This window comes from Bison bison, unplaced genomic scaffold, assembly GCF_000754665.1.
Source record: "Bison bison bison isolate TAMUID 2011002044 unplaced genomic scaffold, Bison_UMD1.0 scf7180017864508, whole genome shotgun sequence".
Classification (NCBI taxonomy): Eukaryota; Metazoa; Chordata; class Mammalia; order Artiodactyla; family Bovidae; genus Bison; species Bison bison.
In genome coordinates, this window is record NW_011495064.1 from 9,937,083 (window position 1) to 9,948,342 (window position 11,260).

At 52.5% G+C, this 11,260-nt stretch overlaps 1 protein-coding gene across 1 annotated transcript in view; it reads right to left on the reverse strand.

Moving 5' to 3' along the window:
• Positions 1–11,260, reverse strand: part of TGFBRAP1 (transforming growth factor, beta receptor associated protein 1) — a 27,753-nt gene that overhangs the window by 4,045 nt on the left and 12,448 nt on the right. The window contains exons 4-10 of the mRNA XM_010829689.1: positions 9,142–9,224; positions 7,833–8,174; positions 5,863–5,920; positions 4,088–4,231; positions 3,027–3,170; positions 2,082–2,241; positions 427–860 (exon numbers count right to left, since the gene is read on the reverse strand). Coding sequence (XP_010827991.1) covers positions 427–860; positions 2,082–2,241; positions 3,027–3,170; positions 4,088–4,231; positions 5,863–5,920; positions 7,833–8,174; positions 9,142–9,224 — 1,365 coding nt within the window. The remainder of the gene's footprint in view (positions 1–426; positions 861–2,081; positions 2,242–3,026; positions 3,171–4,087; positions 4,232–5,862; positions 5,921–7,832; positions 8,175–9,141; positions 9,225–11,260) is intronic.

The window sequence follows — 11,260 nt, forward strand, 5'->3', positions numbered from 1 at the left end:
TAATCTGTTACAGCAGCCCTGGAGGATGGAGGCAGGATGAAGAATGGGGCTCTGAACCAGCCTGTGGTCCACATCTGGCTCCTGTGTGCTCTCTGTGACAGCCCACGTCCCTGCTCCCCCTTCTGTGAAAGGGGACAGTAACAGCCAATTCCGCACGGATGTGCTGGGTGGACGGAGTGACACCATGACCTGCGGTGTGGACTGGGGCCTGGCCACAACCTCCCTCTGCTCTCCTGATCGCTGGCGTCTGCAGGGCAGGAGACTGCCCCAACCTCACCACTGCCAGCCTGGCTCCCACAGCCGTGTCTGTGTGAGTAACCCACACATGCCCTGTGTCGAAGTCATAGAGAAGAAAACAGACCAAGACTGTTTTTCCAGGGTTAACATCAACGTTAAACGTCTCACCCAGGAGGGCCGAGCTCTCACCTTGTCATATTTGTAGATGAGGTTTTCAGATCTGGCCAGGCCCACAGCCACCTGCGTGGTCCTCCGGGCATGGATGCTGTCCCGCATGGCACCCATCAGGAACGGGCAGAGCAGCTGCACTGACCACGTGCCCGGCAGTAGCTGCAGCACCTGGGCTGCGTCGAACTCCACGGCGTGGCGGTTCAGCAGGTCCACGGCAGCCACGGTCCGCGCGGGCGCGGCAGGGCCAGGGCCCAGGTAGACAGCCAGGAGCAAGTGGAAGAGCCGCTGGCGGTAGGGTGGGTCGCGGCCCTCAGAGCGCCACAGGCAGTAGTCCTCTGCTGCCGGGAAGTCCGCCAGCTCGTGGACCAGGATGCGCAATGCCTCCTCGTGCTGCTCCAGCTTCCCGTGCAGGATGGCGCTCTCCAGGGGCAGCCCGGCGCCTCGGGTCCTGTCTGCGGGGTGGGACCTGCCAGTGAGGGACTGAAGTGCCCGTGCCAGGCGGGGGATGTCCAGCCATGCACCTGCCTGCCAGCACTGTGAGCTTAAGAGAGCCCAAAGCAACTCTGGCTACATGGAAATCCCGAGACGCCACCACCCAGGCTGCCTGTGCTCAGCTGCTCAGTCGTCCAACTCTTTTGCGACCCCATAGACTGTAGCCCACCAGGCTTCTCTGTTCATGGGATTTCCTGGGCATGAATTCTAGAATGGGTTGCCATTTCCTCCTCCAGGGGATCTTCCCGACCCAGGGGTCAAACCTGTGTCTCCTGCAGTGGCAGGCAGATTCTTTACTGCTGAGCCACTGAGAAGTCCCCCAGGATGCCCAGACACCCCTAAACACCACCACTCTGGCTACCTGGACACCGCCTTGGGTAACAGAGTTTGGGGGTGTCTAGGTACAGGAGGACTGCCAGGTGCCTTGGGACAAAGTTCTTCATGGGAACATCATTCAGGCCTGAGTCATGTGCTTATTTCTGGCCATGAGGTCAGTGTCAGTGAATCAACAATATACACTAAATAAAGTATTTTCAACAGAATGCACATAAACAAGGTTATGTATGGATGGAAACGTGGCCAGTGGTTTGCCAGGCGTGATGGTGTAGTGCCTGTGAGTTCAATTGTGGGGTCTATACAGGACACACCTCCCATGAACCATGAGAAAGGATTGGGAGTTAAATGCTGCTAAAGAGAAGTATTTTAACCCAGTAAGGACAACTTGGAAATCCCATGGTGCCCATAGAGCAGGAGACAGTTCACTCTGCCAGACAACACGGACACTGCGGTCCCTGCCCTGGAGGAAGTGAAAACTGGACCCCCTCCAGGAAGGATGCCTTCCTCCCAGCCTGGAGTGGCTGAGCGGGCTGCTGGGGGTAGTGCCAGCCAGCAAAGTCATGGTCACAGCTAGAGCCTCAGAGGGAACTGATCAGAGTGCTTCAAAGCCGAGTGAGCAAGTTCAAAGCAGCTCTGCTCAGTGAATGCACAGACCTCCCAGCACCCCGGGCAGCCTCTGGGTCATTGGCTAAAGGGCCTATCTGTGGCCAGAGGGCAGAGGACAGATGGGAGGCATCCCTGGCCTCCGGGAGGCTGACTCGGTGCCACAGAGGCTCACAGACCGCCACCTTGTCCCCCCCGCACCCTGTGACGTTTATCCACAGAGGCTACGTGGGTCCACTCACCCATCAGAAAGTGAACTCGGTAGAGATCAGATTCCTGGAGCAGGCGTCGCAGCTTCGCCTGCGTCTCAGTCACTTCTGCATCCTTGTCGGGGGTGCAGGGCCTCTGCTGCAGCACCTCGTCCAGGTAGAGGACAGCCAGGTGCGTATGGTACTCCTCCTTCTGCAGGACAGGGGCGAGCAAACGGGCAGCATGTGCAGGGGGCCAGGAGACCACCCCACCCCCGCCCCTGACGACGTGTGCAGGAGCCCAGAGACCGCCCCACCCCCGCCCCGGATGGCATGTGTGGGAGCCCAGATGTGTGATGTGAGCAGGGGCTCCAGGTCAACAGAATGCAAGTACTGGAGAGAAAGCTTTCAGAAAGCATGATGGAGGACCTGAATATAAACTTTTTGGGAGACTGCCCTGGGGTCCGGTGGTCAAGCCTTCACCTTCCAATGCAGGGGACGCAGGTTTGATCCCTAGTCGGGGAGCTAGGATCCCACATGCTGGGGGGCAACTAAGCCCACAGGAAAGAGCCCACATGCCACAAGATGCCACGTGCCACAACTGAGACCCAATGCAGCCGAATAAATAATAAGCAGAATGAAACAGAATCTAGGGGAAAGTATCTCATTCTGAGAAGTAAGGGCCACAGGATTTAGGTAAGGCCCACAAGATTTAGCTGCCTCCAAAGAAAGGAAGCTTCACTCATTTCCTTTAAGAAAAATAACAAGGAAGAAAAACAAAGAAGAAAAATGAAAGTGGACGGGACAAGAGGTGGAGGGTGAAAACAAGCCACCTGGGCCTCCGGTCTCTTTCACAAATGTCTGGTTCCCTCTCTGACCTCCCGCAAGTACAGATTGAGCGCCAGGAACATAAGACGTTCAGTTAGACCCACTGGCCAAGTTCAGGTCCCCATGGGGCCCCAGCAAACCCATGATATTGGCCTGAGAGCCGGGCCTCACCTGCAGTCTCCTTTCTGTGACGAGATGCTCCAGGTACTTAACCAGGGCTTGAGGGTATTTCTTAAGGCAACTGATGATATCATCTGGGTTAAAACCACTCTGCTGTTCATCTAGTGGTCTCTTGGTGAAAACCTGAACTCCGACCTGAAAGAAAAGTAGCCATTTGGTCAGCGTGCTTTTCAAAGACCCCATCTTATCTTTATTGTGAGCGCTGCATGCTTTGGGTAAAAGCACTGTCAAAATCGTGATGATTCAGAAAACCAGAGCAGTGTGGAGTGCTGACAGAGACAGGAAATAACCCAGAGCTCCAGCTGGGCCTTCTAAAAAAGCTGGGGGTGGACTTCCCTGGCGGTCTAGTGGTTAAGGCTTCGCCTTTCAAGGCAGGGCGTACAGGTTCAATTCCTGGCCAGGGAGTGAAGATCCCACACGCCTCAGGGGCAAAAGACCCCAAACATAAGACAGAAGCAATACTGTAACAAATTCAATGGAGACTGTGAAAGAGGTTCACGTAAAAAAAAAAAAAAAAATCTTAAAAATAAATAAATAAATAAAAGGCTTGGAAACTAAGGAATCACACATTTATAGATAGCAGGTTTCCACAATCTGTGAAACGACAGCTTTGTTACACTCAGATCAAGCGAAAGAAGGACGGTCACTTATGGTAAGTGAAAGAAGATATAAGAGGCTGAAGATTCAGTCAACTTGGTTCTCCAGACGCCCAGACAAACTGTGTGCATGACCCGAGAGGGACCCCAGCATCTCCAGGCCGCCTCCGACAGTCAGTTGGAGCTCGTAGTGCAACATTATCTTCCAAGAAATGCTACAGAGGTGGTGGGGGTCAGGGGGAGCGTGTCCCTGGACTTACACATGCACGCTCCGTCACACACACACACACACACACTCCACAACCCCAAAACACAGCATAGCTCTGATGAGCATGGACTCCGAGTTCTATGAGCCAGGACCCAAGTCTCAGTTCCACCATGTGACCAGCCTGGCGATGCTTCCCCAGCCCATCTAAACACACCGCCCGCCTGCAAAGGCACTGCTGAAGCACAAACCTCCTGACTTCTCTGCAGGACCCAGTCGGCATGCCGCCACACGAGGTCGGGGTCAGTGCTGTAGGTGAGGAAGTCCACGATGTACTCGTACAGGTCTGAGCGCGTGGAGTCCTGAATGTCCCCGTTCACGATGCTCACCCAGAGCTGGAGAGGGGGAGCCGGGACAGGTGGGATGGAAGGACACAGACAGCTTAGAACTAGCTTAGAGAGGATGTGCATGTGCTTACTTGGCCTTGATATATTTCAGAGTGGTAACACAAACTTTAAAGGCTTAAGTCCATCTTAATTTTTTTCTAATAGATGAAAAAAATACAGAGAACATGGCCTAAGAAATCAAGAACATAAAGCATCAAGTTCTCTTTCTTTTCTTTCTCGTGAGATCTCAGTAATACAAATAGTAAATATAAAATATGGGGAGATGTGGATGCATTATAAAATGTTTTTCCTGAAATAAAATAATCATTGACAGTGTTTGGACAGAGAAGAAATTCACCTGCACCCATCAGCTAGGCGTTTCCACCTTCTCCATCACAGGAATTCCTGATTTTGAAGCCCCTTTTGGGCTGTCATACTCAGATGTGCTTTCTAACACTTCAGTGACCCTGTGCCCTGGTGTTCCCACCCCCGTGGGCACGAGGCTCAGGGTAGATTCTCATAATAAAGGCCTTTGCTATTTCACTCAGGCACTTCCCTGCCGTGAAGATGGAATCTTACTTTGAGACTCAGAATGAATTGGCATCACGAGGGGTGGAAGAGATGGGCGCTGCCTGGGAGCCTGTCTTGCATCATCCCTGTGCCGCAGACCTCACCCACCTGTCCACACTGACCTTTGAACCACACTCCCAGAAAGAAGCCCAAGAAACAGGTGGGCAGTGTAAATGCTGCAATTTTGATACGAGTGTACAAATGTTTTCTATATTACTAATTTCTTCAGTGCTGAATTCCCTAAACCAACTACTCACACAATCATTGAAATGTGTCATTAAAAAAATTCTGCCATAGATGGAGATTTATTCCTAATTACTTCAGTTTTATAAATTCCTCTCTATGCAGCTCTGCTGTTATTAATACATTTAAAGCAAACCATAATTCTTACAACTTGGTGTTTAAAAAAATGAAAATGCTATCTTAGACTCCCAAATCTGCTCTTAAATTTTTTTTTTACCTATTCCACAATCACATTATCGTGATAGTTTCTCAAAGCAAGCAGGTATGTTTGATGAGTTTGTGAGCACTGCTGGTGTTCCCAGCCGCTCACAAAAGACATAAGAGACAGGCCGAGACATCTGAGCACAGAACCCCTGCCAAGGCCCGGAGCACTGGCTCAGACCCCAGCTCCCCGCTGACCAGTGGTGTCCCACGGGCAAGCGACTGGCCTTAATCAGCTTTGGTTTTGTCGCAGATGATGGGTAACTCAGTTGCCTACAAAACTTGCTGTCATTAATGGTAGAAATTACAAACTACTACTCACAGTCTCAATTTCTGATAAGGCAATGATGTCGCAGGCCTCGTGGCTCAGTATGAAATCCTATTTTTCTCACATTTAAAAAAACTCAGTCTTAACAATGTTCTTTAGAGAGACGGAAAGGCAAAGAAAAGAAAACCCCAGGCTGCTGTTTCTCAGGGATTCATTTTCAAAAAAGGTGTCACTCTTGTTCTGTAACAAGGGCTATGATCAGGCAAGAGCGGTCTCTACCAAGCTGTGATTTTTTTTTTTCAAGTAACTCAGAGTTAAACGTGGTTTTACAGCAACACCTAGAAGCCTCTGAACTCACCTGAACCGCAGCGGCATCTTGGTGGTTGTAATGGTAGAGCAGGCCCAGAGCAAAGTACCTGCAGTAAAGCACAGGGTCAGGGCACCCTCTGCTGACCACAAACTGCAGGCGGCAGCCCCACAGCGATGCCCAGCCCTCCCCCAGCCCCGCGTGTTCTATTCAACTCAGATCAGCAGCACATTTCAAGCAGCAGAAAGACCCCCACCTCTGTTTATTTACGTATCATATGAAAATGCATTCCCTATCAACTTCCGTAAAGGACCATATTCAAATCTAAGATAAGCTGAAAAGTAAAACTACAATTATACGATGGAAACTCGCATTGGGAATTGCTTTACAATTTACTTCCAATACTAGTATGATTTCCCATCTCTTGAGGGCACCATTAAAATCATCACGGGGAATTAAGACTGTTTGGAAGGGAGGCTGTGTGAGCTATTCTGGAAGGGGGGATTCTGAACTGCAAGAAAGGCCAACAGCATGCAGGCATGGCAGAGAACAGGTCACGGAGAGTCAGGGTGGCAGGGGCAGGGGGGCACCCACAGTCCTGGGCCCTGAGTTTCAATTCAGGCTTCATCACTCATGGACTGTATGACCCTGAGCAAGCAGCTCACCCTCTGTGGCCCTTGTGTTCTCATTTCTAAGTGGACAGGATCAGTGACAACACGGAATTGCCTAGATCGAGAGCTGTTCCCACCTCCCCAGCTCTTAGGGGTGTCCCCTCCTGGTCCCCCTCCTCTCCCGGCAAGCTGCCTCAGGGACTGTCAGACTTCTCCCCTCAAAGAGCAAAGACACTACACTATCCCCTGGAACCCTTCTCTTCTCTAGGGAGATTTTAGAGAGTTACACTGACTCGCCGGACCCTCCCGTCCCAAGTCGCAGCGTCGCTGCCACCAGAGGGCAGGGCATTGTCTGGTTCCTTCATGAATCACTCTGCTCCACAGTGCATTCTGGAAACTCAGGGAAACGGCCAAAGAAGACACCGCCTGCGTGGAGACCAGTCACCAGCCTGTGATGTCCTGCATCTGAACGGGATTTGGGTTGTGAGCCCCTGTCCCCTCAGGATTTGACGAGCACCTCAGCCATGTCACATGCTTAACAAAGGTCATGGACAGAGAATCTTACGGGGAGCACCCAACACCCCTCATTTTTAAAGAAACCCCCAGCCCAGGCCCGGAAGGCTTAGACCCCTGCCCCCAGGATGAAGCTGGTCTAGTCGGGTCATCACTACAGACAGGCCCGTATGGTACCCGGAGGTCAGTCAGCAAGGGGATGGGTGCTGACCAGCTCATGCCTGTAATGAAGGCAGAGTTTGATCCCTTTCGCCCACAGGATCAGGAAGCCTGCCTTTCTATCTACTTATCCAGGTATCTGCCTCTCTATTCAATCTGGTCATCAGTGGCTGAAGTGAGCTATCATTTTACCAACACACATGTGGCAGCTAGCACAGGCCGATCCCATCGAGATGGAACATGGAAAAGACAGGACGATGCGCTGACTCACAAGGCCCATGACGGCATGTTCTGTCATTAACGAGTTAGTATGGAGGGGCTTTCCTGGTGGCTCGGACGGTGAAGGATCTGCCTGCAGTGCAGGAGATGCGGGTTCAGTCCCTGGGTCAGGAAGATCCCCTCGAGGAAGAAATGGCAACCCGCTCCAGTATTCTTGCCTGGGAAATCCCATGGACAGAGGAGCCTGGCGGGCTACAGTCCATGAGGTCGCCTAGAGATGGACCCATCTGAGTGATTGACATGGGAGCTGAGTGGTCTCTGAGACCCCTTTGTCTGGTCTGCAGACCGTGATGGGGCTGACGAACCCAAGGGTGACAGGTGGTCCCTGGAGGAAGGTGTGGGACTCAGAAGTCGCTCTGGTTCATTAGTAGCACAACAGCATCTGAAGGTAGGGGGCAGGGAAGGGCCAGGCGGGGAGCCCCTGGGGAGCATCTGGAGTGGGGATGGAAAGACACTCACTTTTTGTGCTTCTCCAGCCAGGCAGCGCTGTCAGGCAGCAGACAAAAGTTCTCAGTGACCAGCAGGTCCAGCAGGCTGTCGTGGTCGGCCTCGGCATACAGCTTGAGCAGGGCTGTGTCGATGTCCTCCTTGTAGCCGTTGGCCACCTCTGTGCTGCGGACCTCGTTCAGGTAACTCATGAGGAAGCGCTTGCATTTGGCCACCTTGTCCTGGTCACCCTGTGTCAGCTGGTTGAGGTCTGCAAACTCGTGCAGGGGCGGGTGGGAGCGGGTGAACGAGGAGGACGTGGGCAGCAGGAGTGGGTACAGGGAGATGAGCTCCCGCACGTCGAGTTGGCCGCTCCTGCAATCACAGGGGCAGAGTTTGTGAGGCATAGAGAGAGAAGGGTGCAAGCCAACCGGGAGTGGACCCCACCACTGCCCGCAGAGCCCAGCACCACGTTCCGCCAACCTCAGGCCCCACAATGGAACAGGGGGCTCGGCTGCCGAGGACATCACACCCCTAGGGCTGAGGGGGGCCATGGTCCCTGCAAGCCCGGGCAGGAAGGAACGGCAGTGGCACTGCACCTCTGACCAAAGGCGGATTCCGAGGCTCTGTGCACACCTCCTCCTCCACGGCTTGGAAGCGCACAAAGTCTGTTCTACTTGGACATTTAGAAAACTTACTCTACAGACCACACCTTCGTGGGACATTTAAGGGCTATCAGAGCAGGTGCAATTTGATCTTTTGCATGAGTGCTGAGCGAACATAAACAGCTGCTGACCCCAGAGCACACACCTGACCACCCCCTCTTGCTCCCCCCCACCAGAAGAAGGGCTGCTGGGGATGGGGTGCTGGGCCATGTAGGGAGTGGGGGTGGTGGGAGGGCCCCCATGTGCAGGATTCATGAAATACAGAAGGGACCATGGCTTCCTAAGACACTGAGTCAGAAGCACATGGTTCACAATGTCTCTAGAACAAGAACAGTTCTCATAAATCCACCTGTTCTCTCTCTAGACTCACAGCCTTTAGTTAAAATCTCTGGAGCAAAGGGAAACCAAGCCCTCAGGGAATCCACAGGTCATCACATGCACTCTTTAGAACTGCCGTCTCCTCTCTCCGAGGACCACTCTATACGCCTCTCATCAGCCCCACCCTGAAGACACACGACAGTGACCCCTGGGCTAAGGGGGGCGGGGGCCTCCCCACTCCTCCCAGAGCACTGCCGCTACACGACTCTCCCGTCACAGCATTCCAGTGACGACGGAGGTCCAACCGCAGACCCGACCGCAGGGACACAGGAGGGCTCGCTGCCAGCTCCTCGAGTTACCTGAAGAGTTCTTTAGCCTCCAGGAACTGGAGCTGTGCAAACTGTATGAAGCCCGCCTGCAGCAGGATCCGCCGGTACATGACCTGCAGGGGACACAGGCGTCGTCGCTCAGACCAGCTGGAGTCACTCACCAAGGGAGGGAAACTGAGGTCCTGGTCACAACCCAGACTACACGTTAATTATTACAGGGAATCCTGAAGTTATATGGTAAGGAAGAAACAAGGTTTATTCGAAACTATTCTCAACATGTTAGTACACACACATATATGTCAATCCACCCCTTGTTCCCGAGATCAAGTTGTTCTCTGAATAATCATTACTCCTTCTTCTTCATGATTTCCCATCCATCCTGGTCTGTATCACAAAGAGACCCTAACATACTTTGGGCTTCCCTGGTGGCTCTGTGGTAAAGCATCCACCTGCAGAGTAGGAGACACAGGTTTGATCCCTGAGTCGGGAGGATCCCCTGGAGAAGGGAATGGCAACCCACTCTTAGTATTCTTGCTGGAGAATCCCATGGTCAGGGTAGCCTGGTGGGCTACAGTCCATGGGGTCACAAAGAGTCGGACACGACTGAGTGACAAACACTTTCACTTTTTCCCACTGGTCCGTATTCCTCCTCCCACCCTCCCTGGCTTTCTTGATCGCTGCTACCTCGAGTGCTCAGATGGATGTCAACAAGGCCAGTGTTCTCGGCAGCCTAGAAGCTGCCCATCCCTCTTCACTCTTGCGGAACTCTCTTCACAGCGGCATTTCCGAGCATCCCTCAGAGCACGGGGTCCATCTCATTTAAGGATAGACCAATAAGCAGGCTTTCCTGCTGAAGCTGGGGAGATGCTGCGCCTTCCGTCCCCTCCCCCACTGGTGATGCACAGCCACGCCCACAAGTCAGTCTGAGGATTCCTGCAGTACAAGCGCCGCTTATCTTTGTCTCATCTGGTCCTACCCAGATTTCTTGGACTGTGGAGCCCCTGGTTCTGGAAACTCCCAGGAATAGCAGCACACTCAAGGAAGATGCCCTGAGTCCCTTCCTCGTTCACCTGAAACTATCACCCTGTTGTTCGTCAGCGATTCTCCAATACAAAATCAAAAATTCAAAAGAAAAAATAAGATGCCCTGGGTGTCTTCAATTCCACTGTGACCCTGTCACTGCCCAGCTGATCAGCTGTGAGGTGTGTCCACCTTTGTCTGAAAGGCTCTGTGGAGCCGTCTCTGCTGTGTCCTCCCTGGCTCCAGCACCTCAGCTCACGCCTGCACCTCCTCACAACTGAAGATTCCAGTCACGTTTAGATCCCTCCCCCTTCCAGAACACCCTGCTGCTCAAGCAGCTATCAGTTCCTTGAAGCCACTCCACGATTCACCTTAGCATCCTCACATCCTGGCATGGTACCTGCTGTTTTGTAATCACCTACTGACCTGATCAGTTTTTATGAAACTCCACTTTGAGGACCCCCCTGGTGGTCCAGTGGTTAAGAAGCCACCTTGCCATGCAGGGCACGTGGGTTGGATCCCTGGTCAGCGAGCTAAGACCCCACATGCGGCAAAGCAACTAAGTCCGTGTGCCACAGCTACTGAGCTCGAGCTCAGAAGCCAGGGAACCACAACTACTGAAGCCCGCACGCCTGGAGCCAGTGCTCCACAGGAGAAGCCACGGCAATGAGAAGCCTGCACACCCCAGCTAGAGAGCATCCCCTGCTTGGCAGACTAGAGAAAGCCCATGCACAGCAACAAAGGCCCAGCACGGCCAAAAATAAATAAATAGAGCAATCTTTATAAAACAAAAGTCCAGGAGCTGACTGTGGCTCAGATCATGAACTCCTTATTGCCAAATTCAGACTTAAATTGAAGAAAGTAGGGAAAACCACTAGACCATTCAGGTATGACCTAAATCAAATCCCTTACGATTATACAGTAGAAGTGAGAAATAGATTTAAGGGACTAGATCTGATAGACAGAGTGCCTGATGAACTATGGATGGAGGTTCGTGACACTGTACAGGAGACAGGGATCAAGATGATGCCCATGGAAAAGAAATGCAAAAAGCAAAATGGCTGTCTGAGGAGGCCTTACAAATAGCTGGGAAAAGAAGAGAAGCGAAAAGCAAAGGAGAAAAGGAAAG